General features: G+C 45.9%; 1 protein-coding gene across 1 annotated transcript in view; it reads left to right on the top strand.

Moving 5' to 3' along the window:
• The first annotated feature begins 4,166 nt into the window (after positions 1–4,166).
• The window catches only part of Snx30 (sorting nexin family member 30), a 122,332-nt gene continuing 102,857 nt past the window's right edge, over positions 4,167–23,641 (top strand). The window contains exon 1 of the mRNA XM_041632439.1: positions 4,167–4,552. Coding sequence (XP_041488373.1) covers positions 4,397–4,552 — 156 coding nt within the window. The 5' untranslated portion in view covers positions 4,167–4,396. The remainder of the gene's footprint in view (positions 4,553–23,641) is intronic.

Genomic DNA, 23,641 nt, shown 5'->3' with positions numbered 1-23,641 from the left:
ATAAAACGATCCTGTCATTCACCCCAGAACTTGTCTGTCTGTTCTTCAGCAGGATTTAATTTCTTGTTTGTAAAACCCTTCAGATTCTGGCTTTAAGTGGATTTGCTTCTATCCTGAGATATCACCAGCTGACTTAAACTGTCTACACAAATTTCTCTCTGTTGGGATTGTGCCTTCTCAGCTGGGTACCCACCCCCCTTGATCGAGACAGCCCGCTGTGGCTTGTTCCCGGTCACTCTGAACATTCTCTGAAAACCTCCTTTGTCCTCACCAGCCATCCTCTTCAGAAGCTGTGGTGTTATTTTGAGGCAGGGCTTGGGATGCCATATAGAATAAAGCTAAGATTGTATTAAAAGCCAGAGGAGGATAAGCAGCTAATACAAACACCAAGAGTTTCTGAGCACACGCTGTACCAAGGGAGAAATGGGACAATGCCTTTGTTGGCCCTGCTTTGTTTCTGAGGACTGAGTGCTCATATGTTGTCCTGGCAGAATTGCCAGTGAGGTTGACGGGGTTCCTGTTTGGCAAAGTTACTAAATTGTGGGGCCCAGGGCTCTCTCTCTTGATAGGTCCCAGTCTAAGTGCTTACCATTCCTTGTAGATGGGGAAGGGCCCATGGGTCTTGCTCTAAAGGTAGATAGTTTATTCTAGACCAAGTAAGTTTGACCATGCCCCAAGGAGCATGGGTCGAGTGTACTTGGAATGACATGTTCTACTGTGGAAGTTCATGCACGATTCTTTTCTTTCTTTTTTTCCTTCCGAGGCAGGGTTTCACTATATAGCCCTGACTGCCTCAGAACTCACTATGTAGACCAGGCTAGCTTCCTAGACATCAATTTCCTTCCCAGTGTTTGGATTAAAGGCAAGTTTACCACATCCTGACTTAGGTAAACTTTTATAGTCCTAGAACAAAGGAAAGTCATAAATCAACATGTTTACCATATACATTCATGGGGACATAGTCAGGCTATAGCAAAGTGGGGACATCTCTGCTATAGGCCTCAGATGCTCTCAGATGATGGTTTCAGCTTTCCAGTTGGTGGAAGCTACTCCTTTGGTGAGTTAACACATCCTAAAGATTTTGCTTGATAGTCAAAAGGAAGTTAGATACCAAATACATAGGTATCTTACCATTTATTTATTTATTTTCCTATTTTAGAGACAGGGTTTCTGTGTAGTGCTAGCTGTCTTGGAACTCTCTGTCGACCAAGCTGGACTTGATCTTCCTGTCTCTGCTGGGATTAAAGGTATGCACCACCATGTCCAGCAATAAATGACTGTTAAGGGAACTAAAGATAGCCAAAGACAACCTGCAACATTCCAATATCACAAAGTTGTTGTGGTAGCGTTTCATCTGTATTTTAGTAAATAAAACTTGCCTGAGGATCAAAAAAGTAAACCAGACACACTGGTCAGTCTTGCAGACCAGGCAGCAATAACGCACACCTTTGATCCCAGTAGGGACACTAGTTTGCCATAGAAACCAGGCGGTAGTGGTGCACGCTTTTAATACCAGAACTAGAGAGGATTATAAAATGGGAGGAGACAGCCCCCAGTCTCGGTCTCATTCTGAGATTCCTGGAGGCAGGTTCACCATTTTTGTACTGAGGTCAAGGTAAGAGCCAGTGGCTGGCTACTTTACTTTTCTGGTCTTCAGGTTGAACTCCAACATCTGTGTCTGAGCTTTTATTAATTGTGCTTCAAGTTGTAATGATTTTGACTGTGGAATCTCAACAGAGACAGAGACAGGCTTTTCCAGCGAAGTGCAGTTCCCAATATGTAGAGCCACTGGGGGTATCCCACAAACTCCCATGTTTTTTTCTCAGTGCTCAACCCTAGAAATCCAAGTTTCTCTCAATAATTTCCAACCAACACCACAGGCTTTTGCTATGATAAACTTCCCATGCTTCCTCTTCACCTCCATGTTGCTCTCAGTAGACAGAATCATGTGCTCTGGGACTTAGGTTATGTCAAGAACTATTCCTCACCACAAGGAGCACTGAAATGAAACAGGAAACTGAACAAAAACAGGCAGGCCTCAGCTGAAAACAAATGCTGGAACTTTCCACCAAAAATATTTCCCTATGTATTCACTTTCTTTGGTTTTGATAACTACTACAATTTGGATCATTTCGGCCAGATGCCCCTGACTGACCAGGAAAGTAAGTAAATTTTCACATGGCTCTTTAGGGATGCTGGTTCTTCTCTCTCTCCCTCCCTTCCTCCCTCCATCCCCCTGTCCCTCCTTCCCTTCCTCTCCTCCTTTTCTTCCTCCCCTTCCACTGTGGAGAGGACTAAAAAAAGGGTCATTTTAACTCAAACTAAGGAGTTTGGGATGCATCATATAACTATGGATATTCTGTGGTTGTTGTTTCATTGAGTAGTAGAGGAAGACCTGAGGGAAAAAGAAGAGAATTAGCATTTGCAGAGCTCCTAAGGACCTCGATCCTGAGAGTCCCATCTAACTCTCATAGCTGCCTGTGTCCCTAATTGCTAGGCTATGAAACCATTTTATTGTGTGTGCATGTGCGCACATGCTTGAGGCCCGAGGGACAACTTTTAGGGAGCTGGTTCTTCCATTTCACTCCATGAAGGCAGAGTTTCTCATGTTTCTGTAGAAGCAGCAGCACTGAGTACTCTAGGGTAGCAGAGCAGAGGGCTTCAGGAAGACTCTCCTGCTGCTGCCTTCCATCTTGCTGTGGGAGTGCTGCTGGGGAACATCTGGCTTTTCATAGATGTGCTCTGAAGGCTGAACTCAGGTCCTTAGGCATGAGGGGCAGGTTCTTTTGCCTACTGAGTCATGTAATTGGCTCTTCTGTGGAATTTTCTTTTGATATTTGTTTTTAATTTATGAGTGTTGTTTAACTTGGGTTCTCTATAAGAGCTGGCTTTGCTCTTAACTACTGAGTCATCTCTCCAGTCCCACTTCTATGGAATATTAAGAGATCCATTTTGTTAACGCGGCCCAATTGTTAAAATAAATACAATATTCAAGAAGAAAATGTTAGACATCTATAGATCAGTCATTTATAATTTTATTTGTATTTTTTGTTTTAATGAAGAATAAAAGAGTATGTAATGGTTTTAGGCAGTTCCTAAATGTAAATGGATTGACAGTTTTGCCCAACTCAGACCTCAGTGCTCCCATGAAACAGATGCATTTAAAATTGTCGTTAGTGCCTTTCAATCTTATTTCCCCAGTCAAGGTAGACTGCTTCGAAGGAGATAAAAGACATTGCTAAAGGCCCAACTCTTCGGACTATGCCAGAAGAAACTCGAGTTAAATGAGACTCTGGTAGTTATTTTGGGTTGGTTTCAATTCTGCGTTTTCCACTTTTGTTTCTAGAAAAAGTGTGGCAGATAGAGCCATTTGTGAGTCCCAGTGCCAAGTGTAGTCACCATTTTTTAGCAGGCAAAACTGGACAAACCTAACAAGTTTGGGGATTGGAAAATGTGTGTCTCACAATACTTAAGTCATTGCTAGATGGGTAGATGACCCTCTAACTTCTTGGCCTTAGGAACAGAAGTTCCCCTGACAAGCAAAAGGGACGAAGGTACACTTTAAAGAGTTGGGAGTAATGCCTTGACTATTTCCACCATGCCAGCAAATAAAAGTTGAGAATTCAGCACGGCCGGAGGCCAGCATAGGAATCATCGATGTATGATGATCCTTACGGCTCTTGCAGAAGACTGCACTCGCTGGTAAGGCCGTAACTCGTTTGCTGCACATGCTATTTACGGGTGCTCATGCTTCTGAGGTTTCGCCTTACGTAAACCATGCTTAGCTGCAGAAGCCAGACCATATGGGGACATCAGTGTGGATCTGAAAACATCCCACACTACCTCTTTAAAGGTCCTCCTAGTTTCTCTACTCCTCTAGCTCCTCTGGGCCACGTAACTCTCTACGTTACTAAAATATGCTCCACATTTCTATTTTGGGTTCCTCCTGCGAGTGTGGCGAGGCTGGAAGACCCTGACTTACAACAGCGTCTTCAGAGCCCTTACCCCGTAGCCCGCAGCGCAGCTGCCAGTTGGCGCACTTCCTGCCAGGAGGAGGGCGGGGCGGGACGCCTCCTGGCTTAAGCCCCGCCCCCCGGCGTCCCGCCTTCCCCCTCCCCTCCCCGCAGGCGAGGCTCCGCGGGGGCGGGGCTGGGAGCCGTGGGCGGCGTGGCGCTGCTAGCTGGGCGCAGGGCCGGAGGTGCTGGGGATCGACCCTGCTCTGCGTGCGGAGCTGCGGTGTGCCTCTCGGGAAAGCCCAGCCTTGCGGGCAGGAGAAGCGGCGGGCGGCGGCGGACCCCCTCCGACTGGTACAGGGCCTCGAGCCGAGCAGGGCCGAGTGCTGCGGGGGGTGGGGGGGGGAAGCAACCGCGGCGGCGGGTCCCGAGCGCTGCGCGCCATGGCGGGCGGGCCCCCCAAGGCCCTGCTGTCCACGGGGCCCCAGTCCCTGCGCGACGTGCCGCACCCGCTGGCCGGCTCCAGCAGCGAGGAGGCCGTGGGAGGCGACAGCACGCCCAGCCCGGACCTTCTGATGGCCCGCAGCTTCGGTGACAAGGTGGGGTGCTTGGGTCTGGGGACTCCTGGGGCGGAGAGAGGAAGGGTGGATCGAGGGCCACCCCTAACACCGGGCGGTGCTCATTCGAAAGCCCCTTTCCCGGGGATCAGGCGTGCTCTGGCCCCTAGATCCCTTGACCAAAGCGTGTCCTCTTGCTGCCCCCGCGGGGTCGCAGCTGCTGCCTGAGTGGCCAGAGGGCATGTGTGTTTCCCTGTCTGACTGAGACTAGCCCAGAGAGCGGGTGACAGCTGGTGGGGAGGGGTTCAGGTTGCAGCATGCATGTGGGGGCCCGGGGCTTGTGCTGCAGTACTGGTCTTTGGAAGGGGGGTCCATCATACCTCTAGGTGCATTCCTTGAAGAGGACTGCGGAATAGGAATAACTTGTTGGCGCCTCCAGTTTCTGGATACTGCAAAGAAGCAATAGTTAATGGCTAATGGCTTTCCGGGGTGGGACTGAACAGTCTTGCTCTTCTCCCCAGTCAGTCACGTGGGGAGTGATCTTTGTTTAGGTTTGCTGTTTGCCCCAGGAGTCACCTGACTCCGACCTCAGTGGCAGCGGGAGGAGAGTCTCGCTGTGGTTTTCTGTCTGGGGTTTCATTCACCTTCTTTAGCCGGCCACATTGATTAGGGTTGGCAGTGGTAGGTTTTGTGGTTGGTGGAAAGCAAGCTTGCCCTTTGACCTTCTTTGTGCATAGGGAGGCACTTGGTTTCAGAGCTGCACTACCCTCCTGCTGCTTTGAGAGACTGCAAAGTCCAGTGAGGAGGAAGAGGCAGCATCTTCCCCGCCCCCACCACCATTTCAGCTGTGACCAGGATTTTGAGCACTACCGCTGCCACTTAGTCATGAGTTGCAGACATTTCAGTTGTTCTTAGTTAGCATTTGAGATCAGGGTTTCTTCCTCCTCCTAAAATACTAAGTGAATTCCCCTTTTCCCCAATATTAATGGAATCGAGAGAATTAATTTTTCTTCTTTCCTTAGATGGGAGGGCATATGGAAGGGTAACAGTGCCCATGAGACAGTGTGACTTGATAGCCTCAAACCTTCAGAATAACCAGGGAGTGATATATATTGGTAAAGCATAAGCTGTTGAAATTGACTGATTGAACAGCTCAAAATGTGTTCTTGAACGTATGCATTACCTATGTGGTTATTGTTTTTTTTATAGATTTTAAATTATATGAAAACATAGGCAGCTTGCAAACCCTTTGCTTATGTTTGAAGTTCAAAAAGTGATTGTCGAATGCCTGAAAGATAAATTGTTTTTTTTCTTATTAGTAGAGAAATTGATTTTTAATGGATGTCAAATGAGAACTAAAGTTAAACCTTCAATTGTTGTCTTGGTTCTACGTTGGAAATGGAATTATTTTCTTACAGCTGTGTAACAAATGAACCAGAATTTAGCACCTGAAGTGATTGTCTGTTGGTCAGGAGGAGGCTGCTATTATCTGAAGGCTGGATTGGGCGGGTTCTAACCTCCATTCCAGGCTCACTCATGTGGCTCTTCACAGGCTGCAGCATAGTATCTGCTTTGTGCCAGAGAAAGTGATTCAAGACAGCCCATCAGCCCTATATAAACTGATCACGAAAGTGACATGCCCCTGCTGTATTTTATTGGTTATGGAGAGACTTTTGCATGGGAAGAGAGTGTGAGTTCGAGAGTATTCTGGGAAATGGAGATCACTGTGACCATCTTGGAGCCTGGCTTCTACTGTGTGTGTGTTTTGTGTTGCTAGGAGTTGAACCCAGGCCAAGTGCTCTACCACTGAGCTACATCCCTTGCCTTATCTACAGCTATTTTCAGTATTTCTTTATGCTTCACTCTTGGGTAGTTAATTCAGAAGTGCAGCCATTTTACTAATAAGTACCCTGGGAAGGTAAGTTCTCTGTCCCACTAAAATCTGGTTGGTTGGCAGGAAGCGAGGCCCATGTCTAAATATGGATGGTTTCTTCCACAGGATCTTTTCTTTGAGAGAGTCTTGAAGGCACTGTTATTAATTATTCAACATTTAATAAGTATCCTAACAATTGTGGGGAGCATCTAAATGACCCAAGTCTCAAGGGCCTGATTTACAATCAGCCACTTTTCCTTAGAGGGTAAGGTTCTCTCTAGTTGGGAATAATATTTTCTTATCTTGGCATACATTTTTAAAAGAAAGATTTACTTTATGTGTCTGTATATGTGTGTATTTCTGTGTGAATGGATGCTGTGTGTGCACAGGTCCCCTCAGAGGCTAGAGAGGGTGTTGGTACAGGCTCTGTGACCTCCTGACCGGGTGGGGTGTTCCTCTAGAGGAGGAAGAAGTGCTCTAAACTGCTAAGCCATCTCTCCAATCCCTCCCTGCCCCAAGTATTTGTAAAGAGAAGCCAGCCAGCCCCAGAAGTGAGGGCAGTGGATGGGAAGCTCTCCTTGCCCATGTTTGCCGCGCTTGGGCAGCATGTGTTGTTGGAGGTAAAATCAGGTGCTGCAGACTTGTGAGAAGAGGCCTTTTCCTGCCTCTTTAGACACTGGGATTTTCATCGTAGCTGACAAGGATTTAGGTTTGGTCCTGGGTAAGAGGCATAAAGGTTTTGACAGGCGAACACAGGGCCAGGTTATTGTGGAGTGGGGAATTGCTTTCTCTGACCTCAGGTGGTGTCATCACCAGTATAACGGACACTTCTTCATGCTCTTTGGTTCTGGGGTGAATGCTCAATCTGTCAGCTTCTATGTTGTCCAAATTGTGGTACAATGGGAAGAATTTTTTTTGTCTACCAAGGGCTGGATTGAAGAATTCTTCTGATGCTAGCTAACCACCCCAGCCTTATATTACTTAATTTTCCCCCTCCCTAAAATGTTTAATACCACTTGACCTGTTTCTCTTCTTTTTTCCTTTTGTCCATATATTCTGAACATTTCTTCTGTGACACAGCCTTCGCCTTCAGTGTGCATTCTGGGACTGAATACTGGACCCTTTCAGCCCCCATCTTTGGTTACATCCCACCCGTTTCACTGCCTACTTCCTGACCCTTCCTTCCACCGAGGTGTCCCTTCCTTGTACATTTCATTCACTGGGTGTGGGAATCCAGATCCTCCCCCTTTATCTTTTGAACGCTTTTTCCCTCCTTTAAACCTTTAACCTTCAAACCGAATGCTATATAATGAACTCTGAGACAGAACAGCCAGGAGATTCTGTCTTAAAACAAACAAATCACAACCAAAAAAAAACAACTAATAATAATAAATACATGTATTAAAGAAAGCTAACTAATACCGTGGATCAAGTAAGCAATTCTCAACTTTGTAGCCTGGGAGTCCAACTTGACTTCTTCCTGCTCAAGTCTCTGGAATGTCCCCCTGTCACTCATAGTAAAGGCCAGTGTTCTCAGTGGTCCTTCCAGTCCAACATAGTCTGACCCTTTCCCTGACCCCTCCAGGCTGTTTCCTGATTCACCCTCCCTTCTTTAGGACTCTTACTGCAGACATCCATTTTGCCACCTCTCTCATTTCCATAAGTCTACTCAAGTCTCAGATTCTCAGAAAATCCTACCCAACAGCCAGTCGTCCTGAAGTTCCCTTTCCACCCCACTTTCTTTCTTCCGTAGCAATGTATATTCTGAAAACTGGGGTCTTGCTTGTTTAGTGAATAATCTTTGTGTTCCTAGAACAGTGTCTGACTCTCAAATATTTTCTGGATGAACAACAACAACAGCAGCAGAAATGAAGTGTGCCTCCAAGAAACAGAGTTGGGGTGCTGCTCAGTTGTTTGAGTGCTTGCCCAGCCTGTCCTTGACCGGTGCTACACACACCTGTAATGCCCACACTAGGAGGGGAAGCAGAAGAATCAGGAGTTTAAGGTCATCCTCAGCTATAACAGAGAATTCAAGGCCAGCCTGTCTTTAAAAAAGCAAGAGGATGGAGGTTGGGGAGATGGCTCTGCCCATAAAATAAAGTGCCTGCCTGCTGTGTAAGCATGAGGGTTGCACACATCAGTATCTCTGAAATGTCTTGGGACACGTAGTCAGTCTAGCTGAACAAGTGAACTCCAGGTTCAGCAAGAGACTCTGTCTCAAACAGTACTTGCTAGATGTGATAGAGCACACCTTTAATCCCAGCACTCTGGAGGCAGAGACCAGTGGATTTCTGAGCTAGAGGTCAGAGAAGTGGGGCGAGGGGGGGGGGGGTCAGCACGATTGACGACACTTGGTTTTGACCTCTGGTATCCACACATGAACATGTACATGCATCATGACATCATTTTGCCTTTTCTTTTTTTACCTTTGTGACAGGGACTTGCTATGTAGATCTGTCTGACAAGCCTTGAACTCACAGTGATATGCCTGCCTCTGGCTCCTGGTGTTGGGAGTAAAGGTGCGGCTCACCACGCCTGGCTATTATTATTAGTCTTCTTTCCCCCATCCCCAAGTGTGTGTGTGTGTGTGTGTGTGTGTGTGTATCAAAGAACAACTTTTTCGAGTCTATTCTCCCTTGATTTGTTGAGACAGGGTTTCTTGTTTCTGTGGTGCTACTTAATCCAGGCTGACCGGCTGTGAGCTTCTGGGCTGTTCTGTTTTCACCTCCCATCTGGAGGTAGGAGTGCTGCAATTATAGCTGGACAACACCAGGCTTTCTTATGTGGGTTCCTGGGGATTTAGATCAGTTTGTCAGCATGCATAGCAAGTGCTTTTACCCACTGAGCCATTTTGTTGGTTCTCAGTTAAGATTCTTTTAAAAGGACATAAATCTTAAAAAGCAAACTGGCCATAGGAAAATGTACAAGCATCATTATTGAAAAGACCCAGATATTTTGGCTTCAGGCATGGCTAGAATAGGTGATGATGATGCTGGGAACCGTAACTTGCAACAAGCAGAAAGGGCACCTCTCTCTGATAGTTTGGACAAAGCTCTGGCTCGTGTCTGGGCTGGAATTGGGTCAGATACTCACACCTGTTTGTGACTGATCAGACAGAGCTAGAATTTGGTTACCTTTAGATTGTGGGACTTTTGAAAATAGAATGTACAAATTGAGTTTATCTAAAAATGGACCTGTAGATTCTGAAGAGTAAGATTTTTTTTTTTTTTTTGAATTTTTGAGACAGGGTTTCTCCGTAGCTTTTGGTTCCTGTCCTGGAACTAGCTCTTGTAGACCAGGCTGGCCTCGAACTCACAGAGATCCGCCTGCCTCTGCCTCCCAAGTGCTGGGATTAAAGGCGTGAGCCACCACGGCCCGGCCGTAAGATGTTATTTTTTTGTCTCAAACAGAAACAATGGAGGAATATTGCCTAGCCTGTGGCTTGCTCTCTTCTAGCTTGCTTCTTTCTTTCTTTCTTTCTTTCTTTCTTTCTCCTCTCCAAGACAGGGTTTCTTTATGTAGTCTTGACTGTTCTGGAACTCACTCTGTAGACCAGGCTGGCCTCAAACTCACAGAAATCACCTGCCTCTTTTGCCTCCCAAGTGCTGGGATTGAAGGCATCTGGTACCACATCTGACTCATTTTTCAGTTATGTTGGAATCAAAGGTGTTCGTCATCATGCCTGACTTTGTTCCAAAATTTTACAAAGTGTACTGGCTAAATCTCTCAGACTTTGGATAATTTTGCATCTCATAGATTTAGAATTTCAGAGTTTCAGATTAGGGATGTCCAACCTACAGTGGCTTCTGTGCCCCATTTCAAGTGAGAACACTGGGTTGAGACAGCTTATCCAGTAAATGTAGTTGCTGAATGAGCCTGATGACCTGAGTTCAATCCCTTCAACACACAGTACGTCAGAGAGGAGGCAGAGATGACAGGCGAATGCCTGAAAGCTGGAAGGTCAGCTAACCTGGAGTGCAAGCAGTGGCAGAAACAGTAGTGGCCCCGCCTCAGCGTGGTGGAAGGAGAGAAACAACTCCTGAAAGGTGTCCTCTGACCGTCACACCACGGAACACGAACACACACACACACACACACACACACAAATTTAAATCTTAGACCATCCCTGTAATATAGCCAAACTTTAGACTGGGAAATGGAGGCATTTTTAACATTAGGAAGTTTGTCCCAGGCCACAGAGCTTAGCTGTTAAGTATGTAGCATATCCGCTAGACCCATGTGATGACGTGTCTCTTTCTCACTGGACAATGAACGCTCAAGAGGCAGACCTCTGCTCTTCTTTGTCTTCTTCCAAAGCATCTAGCACAGAGTCAGTCAGGTATATGGCTCCAGAAGTAAGGATTTGAAAGTACCTGCACTTGGCTATGCAAATGGGTTACATGCTTTCTGGCCTCTGTCAGTTCTCAAATAGGACCCCTGAAACCCTGATTATCCCTGGCTTCCCATTCTGCCTCTACATACACAGGAGAACCCACACAAATGACAGTAATTCTTTTTTTTTTCTTTTCTTTTCTTTTTTTTTGTTTTTTCAAGACAGGGTTTCTCTGTGGTTTTGGAGCCTGTCCTGGAACTAGCTCTTGTACACCAGGCTGGTCTCAAACTCACAGAGATTCACCTGCCTCTGCCTCCCAAGTACTGGGATTAAAGGTGTGCGCCACCACCACTCGGCCATGACAGTAATTCTTATTTGCTGCTCTGGCGGTCAAAATGAAAGACTTTATAGTTAGCTAGAGTTAGTATTCATAAATTACTAGTATCCCTTGGCCCAGCGGACGTCTTATGTACTTGTTTTGCTTTGAGAAGCTCTTGTCTATCATGGAACACCTGTCTTCCCTACAGCCTCCACTAGCCTTCAGTTTCCAGGTGACTGTGGTGTCCTGCCGTCTCATTACTGTCAACGCCTTCTGTGTCTAAGTTCTTTTTCCTTTATTCTTGCTATGCTTTATTCTGACTGGCTTGGCGCTTGTTGTGCAGCCCAAGCTAACCGAGAACTCCCTGCAACACTTTTTGTTTAAGTTCTGACCCCAACTTCTTCATCCTGCGCTCTCAGTGCTCATCTGAATAGAGTTTCCCAGGGCACCATTCATGTGAGCAAGCTTTCAACAGCGAGCTTCGAACAACCTCTGTCCTGAAATAACTTATGAGCATCACATTCTGGTCATCTGAACACATCATAGCACCTTCCCTTCCTATCTGAATCCTCCTCCTCAGGGAAGGTATGGATCCTCTCCAGGTGCGTACAGATCATCGCACTACTAGGCCAGTCTCAGACTCCACCCAGTAGAGTCAACCGAATACTTCCTGATTCTTCTTTGCCAGGCAACAACTCAAGCCTCCGCCAAACTCCTTCCTATCTGCCCTTTCACTGCCAGACTCTTCCTATCCCAAATTCTCTCACTGAAAACCCCTAGAGCACTGGCTAATACTTACCGAAACAAAACAAAACAACAACAACAACAAAAGACAAAAAAAAAACATTAAAAGAAGAGACTGTCGATATCACAGCACTGAGAGGTTTTCAGCCCCTCCTACCCATGCCCTCTGACTGTCCCCACCTTAAGGCTCGAAAGCCATGGCTTGCTTTTGACTTAGTCATCTACTAAACACAGTTCTCCCCCCCTTGGGAGCTTTGCTTAAACTACTTCCCCAGCTGGTTCTTTCCTCACATCCCACTTCATCTCCAAATGCCCCCTTGAGTTCAAGGACCAGATGAATACAGAGCCTCTGCCACCTCAGCCCACTTGCAGACAAACACACAAATACCTCAATAATGGGGCTAACCAATAAGAAGCACACACACCTTGTTGACATTCTCCTAGCAAAACTCAATTTTCACTTCCTGTTTGAAGGTGATTTATATTCAGTTTTATGTAAAGCAGTGTCAACAGAAGGAAATGTCATGCTAGCTGCTGACCAAGTTGCTCGCAGAATTTAAATGATCTTGCTCCTTTTGTTTTTTGGCTTACTTACCTCTGACTTTTTAAATTTTCTTTTATTTTGAGGTAGGGTCTCTTTTTTTATTTTATTTTTTTATCGAAAAGAAAAAAAAATTTCCACCTCCTCCCAGCCTCCCATTTCCTTCCCTCTCCTCCCGTCCCTCTCCCCCTCCCCCCACTTTTCTCCTCCTCCCTCTCCAGTCCGAAGAGCAGTCAGGGTTCCCTGCCCCGTGGAAAATCCAAGGTCCTCCCCCCCTCCATCCAGGTCTAGGAAGGTGAACATCTAAACTGGTTAGGCTCCCGCAAAGTCAGAACATGAAATAGGATCAAAACCCCGTGCCATTATCCTTGGCTTCTCATCAGCCCTCATTGTCCGCCATGTTCAGAGAGTCCGGTTTTATCTCTTGCTTTTTCAGTCATAGTCCAGCTGGCCTTGGTGAGCTCCCCACTGTCTCAGTGGGTGGGTGCACCCCTCGTGGTCCTGACTTCCTTGCTCATGTTCTCCCTCCTTCTGCTCCTCATTGGGACCTTGGGAGCTCAGTCTGGTGCTCCAGTGTGGGTCTCTGTCTTTGAGATATCATCTTACACCTGTCAAAAACACCAATGATAGCCTTTGATGGAGAGGTTGTGGAGGAAGGGGTACCCTCATCCATTGCTGGTGGGAATGCAAACTTGTGCAACCACTTTGGAAATCAATGTGTCGATTCCTCAGGAAATTTGGGATCAACCTACCCCTGGACCCAGCAATACCACTCTTGGGAATATACCCAAGAGATGCTCTATCATATGACAAAAGCATTTGTTCAACTATGTTCATAGCAGCATTATTTGTAATAGCCAGAACCTGGAAACAACCTAGATGTCCTTCAATGGAAGAATGGATGAAGAAAGTGTGGAATATCTACACATTAGAGTACTATGCTGCGGTAAAAAACAATGACTTCTCGAATTTTGCATGCGAATGGAGGTAGGATCTCTCTATGTAGCTCTGTCTATCCTAGAACTCACTTTTTTGTCCAGGGTGGTCTTGAACTCACAGAGATCCGCCTGCCTCTGCCTCCAGAATGTTGGGATTAAAGGCGTGCGCCTCCATACCTGGCTCTGACTTCATTCTTAGGTAGGCAGTTTGTGTATTCTGAGAAATAATTGCTCCCAACCTAATAGAAACGTATTTTCCTCAGTATCTAATAAGTCTCAGGAAAGCCTTGTGGGCTCCCCCACATCACCTACCCACTAAGGGCCATTTTCTGGCAGTCAGAAGACATTGGTGAGAGACCAGAATGCAGGATGAAAACAGAGGTCAGGTCTCTCCCCCTGCCCTCCCCTCCTTTTCTTCAGAGTGAAGCTGACTAGGCTATTTCCTATCCAGGGCTTCTTATTGTGTGGTCCCAGGTATAGAGGAACAGCTGCGCTGCCCAGTTAAGAGTTCACAGAAGTGACTGGTTTCTACCAAGGTCAGCTTCTCCACTGACCATCCCGAGGAAGATGGGAGCTTCCTGCCTTTGCTGCTCTTGAAGATCTCGCCATGCCCTGCTTGGCTCCTCAGGTTTCTCATTACCTAGGCAACTAATTCCCTGTACTACAGTCTCAGATTAAAGTACCTTAGTGGTTTTTGTTTTCCAATTGACCCACAACTGATACAGAAATCACAATGAATATTCAAAAATATAGAAACAAAACATAGATGAACATATCAAGGATTAAGAAAAGCTACTTTAACACAGTATGAATTCCCTTGATCTCACATCAATCCAGAGATGGAGGTCACTCTGTGACTCTTTTTTACAAGTGAGGAACTACCAATACTGTCTTAGTGGAGCTGAGATTTAAAAGGAGCATCTGACTCCAGAGCACACTAACACAGGAAGTCAAGGGCAAAGGCTTGGAGCATAGGGGTTCTCAGTAGGTCAGGTGGTGCCTGCAGAGGGCCAGGTGAGATAAGAGCTGGAAGCAGTTACTGGATTTGGCAATAAGGAAGTCCTGGAGGACCCTGAAGAGCAAAGTTAGAAACCAGATAACAGGTAACCAAGGAGGAAGCCAGAGGTTACAAGTAGAGAAGATGGTGCATGCGTTCCTTCTAAATTTGTTTGCAAGGAACAGTAACAAAAATACATATATATATTCATATATGCATAAACATTAAGTATGAGTTGGAGGTCAAGACCATGACAGAAAGATTTTCTTGACTCTTATTTTCAGCATGTTCAAATGTAGATGGAAATGCCAGTTGGTCATGTGTCCTCTTCCAGCTTTGTATTACTACAATGAAATTCCTGGAGACAACTCATTTGTCAGAAAGACTTAAGCTGAGAGTATAGCCCAGTTGTAGGTTACACGTAATATGCAAAGGGATCAACGACCAACACCCCCACCCACACACACACACTTACTGAGGTTTTGGAGATTCAGGGGTATAATACCTCTATCAACTTATTGTGCAGGACTCGGGAAAGAAACTAGAGTTCCACAGTATTTTCCAATGGCAGGAGTCTTTCCCAATCACCCTCTTAAAGTTTTGTTTTTTGAAAAAGATTATTAATTAATTAGGCTTTTTTTTTGGGACAGGATCTCTCTGTGTAGCCCTGGCTGTTCTGGAACTCACTCTGCAGACAAGGTTAGCCTTGAACTCAGTGGTTCTTCTGCCTCTGCCTCCCAAGTGCTGAGATTAAAGGTGTGTTCTAACATTGTCTGGTTCTTAAAGTTCTTACCATCCCTCAGTACTACCAGTTTGGAAATGGAGTTCTCAACACCTGGACTTTGGAGGTTGGGGAGACAAATCCTATTCACCAGAGAGGACGGAGACTCAGGTGAGGATGAGAATCTCCCCAAGAGTAGACTGTTCCTGGATTGACCACATCAACTCCAACACTAAAATATGAAGGAAAGGAGGGCTACACTTTCAGATTGTGTAATTTACTGAAAAGTTCTGTCCTCTGGCATTTCAGGTTTGGCTGAGGTCATTGGCAGAACAGGAAGGCAGAGGAACGGGAAGGAAGTGTGGGGAGCAGACAGAAGCTTGAGGTCATCATGGGGCATCGGGAGCCTACTGTAGAAACAAAAGACTTCTCAGCATTAGAAAATTATGTAGGGGATGATGTTCCAGGTGCCTCTGTACTGTGGACGTTGGGGAAAGACATGAGCAAATAGAATAAAGCAACGAGACCGAGTGAAACGGGACAGTTGTTGATGGGTCTGAGGATGTAGCTCAGTAGGTAGAGTACTTGCCTAACACTCAGGAAGTCTGGGGTTTGAGCCACAGTACCCCATAAACCGTGTGTGGTGGTGTAGCCCTGTAATCCAAGCACTCTGGAGGTAGAGACAGAAGGATCAGAAGTTCAAGGGCAGCCAGCCTCACTACACAGAGAGTTTGAGGCCAGCCTGGACTGACTTCCTGATACCTAGTCACAAATAAGCAACAATAAATAAATAAAGTAGAGGTGTTGGAGATGCATCTCAGGGGCCCAGTACTAACATGTGTTAGGTCCTAGGTTCATTCCCTTGTACCACAAAAGAGAACAAAAGAAAAAGGAAGGAGTGAGGTGAAACCAAGGTTGGAGAATCCTCATTGTCTGTTATTACGTGGTGGGTGTCTGCAGAGGTCCGTGGAGCTTAGCAGAGCCACTGTAGAACACGGCCTGGTAAGAGTCCTACAAGCCACTGTGTTTCTGCCGGGCCCGCTCGCCTTTCTTAGACCTGGGTCAGTAAAGCCCAGCTCCTCTCTTTTTCTGTCTCCTTTCAGATCCTGGCCAGAAGCTAAGTATGTTTTTCGGATACCTTGGGCCTCTTACTCTTTCTCTAAAGCATCCTTCGCCTGCATGGCTGCTTGTCTGCAATATGGCTGATCTCCAGGCTGGTTTCGGTAGAGTAGCTTTTTCCTTCTCGGCTCCATTCTGCTTCTCCTCTTAGCAGCTGCTAAGATTTATAGCTTGCCTGTTCTGGAGGTTTTTCTTTTAAATTCCCAATAAAATTTAAGCTTAAATCCTGGAGCTTAAAAAACAAGGAAGGAAAGAAAGAAAACAAACAGTATGGAGATTCCTAAAGAATTTAAAAGTGGAGTTACAAGGTGACTCAGCGATTCCTTTTCTATAAACACATTCCTTGCAAAGAGAATGAAACCACCCCCTCTAAGATACCTGTACTATGGGCTACAGAAATGGCTCAGCAGTTAGGATCATTCGCTACTCTAGCACCTACAACTGTCTATAACTTCAGGGATCTGACACCTTCTTTAGGCCTTCAAGTGTACAATATACTGGGACACACACACATACGTACATACATACATGCATACATACAATGGGAGACTGAGTTTTACCCAGTCTGGTCTACATAGACCAGTCAGGGTTACAAAGTGAGACCCTGTCTTTTTTTTTTTTTTAAAGTTGGGGGATCATTTCATAAGACTAAAAGCTTGGTTTAGGGGTGCTAGCTTGGTTAAGTGTTTGCAAATATTCCAAAATCTGAAACACTTCTGGACCCAAGCATTTCAGCTAAAGGATGCCAGTGGCCTTACAAGCCATTCTTGAGAGAAGATGTTTGTAATTTATTTGATAGTTGGAGAAGCAGGGAAGCAAGAAGGGACTGTAGGGCAATCCAAGGATGGCATGTTACCAAGCGAGTCTCCCTGAACACAGCTGGAGCTTTATCTCACACTGGAGCCTCTGCCAGGGAAGGGTGGAGCTCCCATTAACACTGGCTGAAGGCTGAGGGCAGTGAGTTGGGCATTAATTAAGAGCACTTTTCAAACTGCTTAGTGGGAGACAGCAGGTTCAGCTGGAGAAACAGTGAGGCTGAGAAATGCAGGTGCTGGAGTTGGTACTTAGGTGGGCAGAACATGGGTGTGCATATCGGGAACCGGGCATCTGCTATAGTTACTGTAATGCTAAGAGAATGTGCCGCTGCCAAGGGAACTAATTTTTGAGTCAGAGAATTAAGTAGGTGACTTCCCTCTGTTCACTGCTGCCCCAGAGTCGTGAATGTAAAAGTGTGCAGGCACTAAGTGTCAGCGGGTGAAAGGCACTGGAAGAGCTGTTGGATAATGGGGCTGGAGGGGTGGAAGGTCTGTAGTGGAAAGTTAAAGCAAGCGGTTGAGAGACCAGTCAAGTGATAAGAAACAGGGAGAACAAGGCTGTTGTGTGGTTTAAGCAAGGTCCTGATGATTGAGCCCCTAGCATGACTCTTGTGTATAGAACCTAGAGCTGGGGGCAGACTGTTGGTGGTGGGGTGCAGTTCCACAGGGCTCCACTCACTGGACTCTGGGAGTGTGCTGGACAGTTTTATTTGCTAATAATAGGAACCCAACTCCCAATAACTCAAGCTAAAAGGAGGGGCCTGTTGGCAGTCTTAGCTGGAATCCCTTAATGCCACTCAGAATGGGTCAGTTTCAGACCAGTTTCTTCCATGTTGGGTCTTCTGTTGGGTCGCACACATTGCACAGATCTAGAGCCAGCTTGAACATGGAAATGTCAAGGCTCTCTGGCTTGGGTCACACGCCAGATCAAGTGGCCCTTTGAGGTTGATACACTGGCTGAGAACATGGTTGGTCTTATTTTAATAGCTAGGAGACAGGTCGGAAATTAAAGCATAGGCTTTCTAAGGCATATATGCTTTCAAAAAAGTTTCATATTTACATGCTACAGAATTCATCCAATGTATGTATATGTGTGTATGTATGTACGTACGTACATATGTATATATGTACACAGGGATCTTTCTGTGTAGACCAGGCTATCTTCAGATTCACAGAATCTGCATGCCTCAACCTCCTGAGTCCTGGGATTAAAGGTGTCACCATCATGCCTGACTATTTTGTTTTTAAAGATTTATTTATATTTATGTGTATACAAGTTGTCTGTGAACATATTCATGCTAGTGCCCATGGAAGTCAGAAGAGAGGACCGAATCTCTGGAGCTGGACATTCAGCTGGTTGTGTTATGCATAGTGCTGGGAACTGAACCTGGGCCTTCTGTAAGAGCAGTGTGTGCTTTTAACCACTGAGCCATTTCTTCAGCCCTGTTTGCTTGCTTGTTTGTTTTTAGGTAGAGTTTTACATGAAGCCCAGGCTTTTCCTGAATTTTGGGGCCCAAGTGATCTTCTTGCTTCAGACTCTGGTATTTGGCACTGCGGACATATGGCACTATGTCTGGCCACAAAAATAAACTTTTTAATTGTATATACACCAAAGTGCTTGTCAGTATAATTATGAAATTTCATAAACATCATTACTACCTGCTTCCAGAACAATTTCATGACCCCAGAAGACTCCTGAGCCCATGCCCAAGCATTTTTTATTTTCCGTTTCCAGCCCCAGGCATGATGGATTCTTGGTTATGTACATTTGCTACGTAGGTACTCCATGTTGGTAGAATCATGGGTATGTGGGCCTTTGCCTTCAGTTTCTATCTCTTGCTGTAATGTTTTGAAGGGTCATCCATGTCCAAGATGTCAGTGCTTCTGTCCTCTTGTCTGTCCCCTAAACTTTATAGTCTGACTGCCAAATAATATATTAAAAACATGCAACATCATATTGTGTTTATGTATCATGAAGTAACCGTAACTGTCAAGCTATTTTAAATATCCATCACTTCAGGTGTAGTTACCATTCTTTATGTAATGCTTGAGAACATTAGAGATTTCAGTGAATTTCAGATATAAAACATTTATTATTAACTGAGCCACCATGTTACATATCCAGTCTCTACAAGTTACTCATTTTATAATAGGCGATTTTTTTTCTTTTGAATAATACTTCTCCTTTTCTCTCAACCCTCCTACCCTTTTCATGAGTAATACTCATTTTATAAATATTCCCCATTTTTATCCTTTCATCAGCTGAGGGACATTAGCTTATTTTCTAGGCCCATGTCCTATTTTTTTAGTTCCTAAAAGGATAGTGATATAACATAATAATAATAGTTTTGATATTTGCTGTCAATGATCATTTTAGTCATTAAACATTAAATTAACTAATTTATTCATTTTAAAAACTTTACTGGGGATTGAGCAATGACCTCACCATGCTGGGTGCTTTTGTGCTGGATTTCCAGCCTTCCTTTTGCTTTTGTTTTTCCTTTTTAAATTCCAAAACTAAATCTAAGTTTCCTGGGACTCATTTGTACAGCCCAGGCTGGCCCCGAACTCTGCAGAAGCTGGGGTAACGGGGTTTCTCCAGCATGCCTGCCTGATCACTTCATTCCCAGTGTACGATGGGTGGTTTCTAGTGCCTGGCCTTTCTTCTTACCATCTCAACCACTTTTCACACGTACAGTTTAGCTGTGGTAAATCCATGCGTGTTTGTGGATCTTCAGAACACTTATTAAATGATAGCTCCTATATATCCTTCCTTGCTTGTCCACTGATGACCCACATTCTTTTTCTTTTTGTGAGGTTCCCTTAAGACACCTCTTCCAGGATGTGATCAGGGATTGTCCATATGACAAGACTTCATTTCTGTTAAGGCTGGATAACATTCTGTTGTACATATCTACTGTATACAGATTGTCCATTTATCTAAGGGACATTTGGGTGGCCTTTTGCCTCTTGGCTGTTTTGAAAAATGCTATATTGAGTGGGACTGGGCTGAAGAGATGGCTCAGTGATTACCAGCACCCACATGAAGGCCTCACAGTTGTGAGTCTGTAAGTTCAGTCCCAAGGGATCAGAAGTCCTTTTCTAGCCTCTACAGGGACTGCTCCCATGTGCCAGATCCTTACGTTCTGGAAATGTCATGAGTTTAGCATAGGTCATGCCTCAGACATTCCAGCAAACCTTATCTCCTTGCAATTATAATAAGGACTGTAGAGTAACTGGTTTCCTGCAGAAGGAGAGGCCCAGACTATCCCAGGACAGCTGAGTGTGGGCAGTGGTGTGTGCAAAGGAGCAGGCTTGTCCTGCTGCCATCAGCGTCTCTGCTGGAGAAACTCTGCAGCAGCATTTTTCTGCACCATCTGCCCAGGCAGACCTGTGCGCTCCATAACTTTTGTCAGCATTTATAAAGGGCAGGCTGGCTTCTTGTTTGTTCCTCAGATATTTGTACAGGCCTACCATGTGCTGTGTCTGAGGATTCAGAGATGTGACCTCAGAGGACAGTCACTCAGGCAGAGGAAGATGGGAGAAATCTGCTGTGTAAGCGATGTAGACACAGCGCATGGGAAGTGGGGGGACACATGTGAGCTGATGGATGTTGTAATAGGAGCGGCGGGGCTGCGTCCCCAGCACCCCAGCCGCCTGCTAGCTTATGCCCGAAATAACAACACACAAACTATATTCATTTAAACACTGCTTGGCCCATTTCTATCTAGCCTCTTCTAGGCTAATTCTCACATATTAATTTAGCCCATTTCTAATCATCTGTGTAGCACAGCTAGGTGTGCTTACCGGGAAGATTCTAGCCTATGTCCATCCTGGGTCGGAGCTTCATCGTGTGTGTCTGCCCGGGAGCGGGGAGCATGGCATCTCTCTGAGCTCACTTCCTCTTCCTCCCAGCATTCTGTTCTGTTTACTCCTCCCACCTATGTTTTAACCTATCAGGACCAAGCAGTTTCTTTATTGCTTAACCAATGAAATCAACAGATTGATATATGACACTCCCACATCAGATGTAGACACAGCACATGGGAGGTGGGGGGGGACACATGTAAGCTGATGTAGACACAGGGCATGGGAGGTGGGGGGACACATGTAAGCTGATGTAGACACACACAGCGCATGGGAGGTGGGGGGACACATGTAAGCTGATGTAGACACAGGGCATGGGAGGTGGGGGGGGACACATGTAAGCTGATATAGACACACACAGCGCATGGGAGGTGGGGGGGACACATGTAAGCTGATGTAGACACAGCGCATAGGAGGTGGGGGGGGGGACACATGTAAGCTGATGTAGACACACACAGCACATGGGAGGTGGGGGGGGGGACACATGTAAGCTGATGTAGACACACACAGGGCGTGGGAGGTGGGGGGACACATGTAAGCTGATGTAGACACAGGGCGTGGGAGGTGGGGGGACACATGTAAGCTGATGTAGACACAGGGCGTGGGAGGTGGGGGGACACATGTAAGCTGATGTAGACACAGCGCATGGGAGGTGGGGGGACACATGTAAGCTGATGTAGACACACACAGCACATGGGAGGTGGGGGGGACACATGTAAGCTGATGTAGACACAGCGCATAGGAGGTGGGGGGACACATGTAAGCTGATGTAGACACACACAGCACATGGGAGGTGGGGGGGGGGACACATGTAAGCTCATGTAGACACAGCGCATGGGAGGTGGGGGGACACATGTAAGCTGATGTAGACACAGGGCGTGGGAGGTGGGGGGACACAGGGATTTTTTGTTGTGGTGGTTAAGGAACTTTGAAAGTGAAGTATAGTTGGCTGAGGGCTTGGGTGGCCTGTTTCTGGTAACAGATACATTTTGTATTTAAATTAATGGGCAGTTTTAGAGTTTTAATGAGAATTCAGATGGTTGCTTTCCGACTTGACAATACCTTTTCTTTGCCCTTAGATATTCTCTTTGTCTTCCCTCCTCCCTCTAGAGGAGCGTCTCCAGTGGCACAGCAACTTAGAGCTCTTTACTTGGTCAGCACACCCCAGGGATCTTCCTGCCTTCACTTCTCCATCACTGGAATTACAAGCTTGTAGCACCATACCCAGCTTTTTAAAATGGGTCCTGAGGATCAGACTCGGGTCCACATGCTTCTATGGCAAGCTCTTTCCGGACTGAGCTAACTCCCCAGCCCCTGGCCCTTAGACTTTTCTAATCGAATCATTGTTAATTACCAGAATATCCAAAATGGCTATGTAGTGTGTGAGGCCCAGTGCACAATTCTAAAGCTTGCTTTCTTTTTAAAAAATAATAAGCATAGGGGCTAGAGGCACTGACTGCTCTTCTAAGGACACAGGTTCAGTTCCCAGCACCCACATGGGAGCTCACAGGCTTCTGTAACTCCAGTTCCAGGCATGTACATGATACACATACATACATGCAGGAGGCAAAATACTCGCACACATAAGCATTTTAAAATATTAAATGTGTTGGGGTGGTAACAGTAGGGCATCAAGCTCAGCATTGGGACCCCTGTGAATACAGGTCCTGTGTTGTGCTCTAGGTCTGTCTTGTTTCCGTCTTGTGTGTGTGAGAGGGACAGCTCAACTTGCCAGGATTTATTTCCTCAGCCTGGTTGAGAGTGGGGGGGTTACCAGATTCCTCCTGTAGTATTCCCTGTTTGTAGAAGAACTTAATGCTGTCTCCCTGAGGCGCAGCCTTCCTTGTGTAATGTGTGCCTGGTGATCCTTCGTTTCCCTAGCCACGCTCTTTTCCCAATGGGGAAGGCTGTCCGTTTGTTCCTGGCTGCCCAGACATGAAATATTAACACAGAACTGTTATTAATTAAATCACTGCTTGGCCTATTAGCTCTAGCTTCTTATTGGCTAGCTCTTACATCTTAAATTAAACCCATTTATATTATTTTATATTTTAGCACGAGACTCATGGCCTACTGGCAAGGGTCTGGTGGCTACATGGTATCTCACTGACTCTGCCTTCTGTCTCCCAGCAGTCAGTTTAGTTCTATTCTGCCCTTTCACAGGCCAAAGCAGTTTCTTTATTCATTAACCAATAAAAGCAACACATACACAGAAGGACCTCCCATATCACCCCAAGGTCTTCTTTCTCAGTCGAGGAAACAGATCTGGTGCAGTTTCCTAGGCAGCCCATGGCCAAGCTGGATTAGGATCTTCATAGGCATGTTCTCCACCTAATGCTTAACAAATACTCACTGAGTAAATTGACGTCCTCCCACCACTGCCCTGGTTCCTAAACCCATTTCTCCTAGACGTCTGTGGGTGGCCTTCATGATGCAGAACTGCTTAGGATTCTACAACTGCTTCTGTGGCCCAGCCTTTCAGATTTTTGAGTGATCCTACTTTTCGTGTTCTGTAGTCAGCTGTGCCTGTGCAAGGGTATTTCAAAGCCCACCTCTCTCTCCCTCTCCCACAGTCTCCTTCCTGTGTGGGCTTCACTGTCCCTTCATGTCTGTCTTCATTCCTGTTGTTACTGTCCACATCCACAAGACCTATGTCTGTCTGTTTTATTCAGCCAGGTCCACCTATCCTGAACACTCACCAAATTCCACATTCCTCAAGGATTGCCTTGCATGTCCATTCCCACCTGTGCAGACATTGTTTATTCAGTAATGATTTGTTAGCCAGCCTGGCTTTCTCTGGTCAGGGGTCTGTTTATCTCTCTTGTCCCCTCCTAGCAAACTGTGCTTCTGTCGACTGACTTTCC

This window comes from Microtus oregoni, unplaced genomic scaffold, assembly GCF_018167655.1.
Source record: "Microtus oregoni isolate MIOR12 unplaced genomic scaffold, Mior012 000041F_ref0000270, whole genome shotgun sequence".
NCBI lineage: Eukaryota > Metazoa > Chordata > Mammalia > Rodentia > Cricetidae > Microtus > Microtus oregoni.
This window is presented reverse-complemented; position numbering and strand designations above follow the sequence as displayed.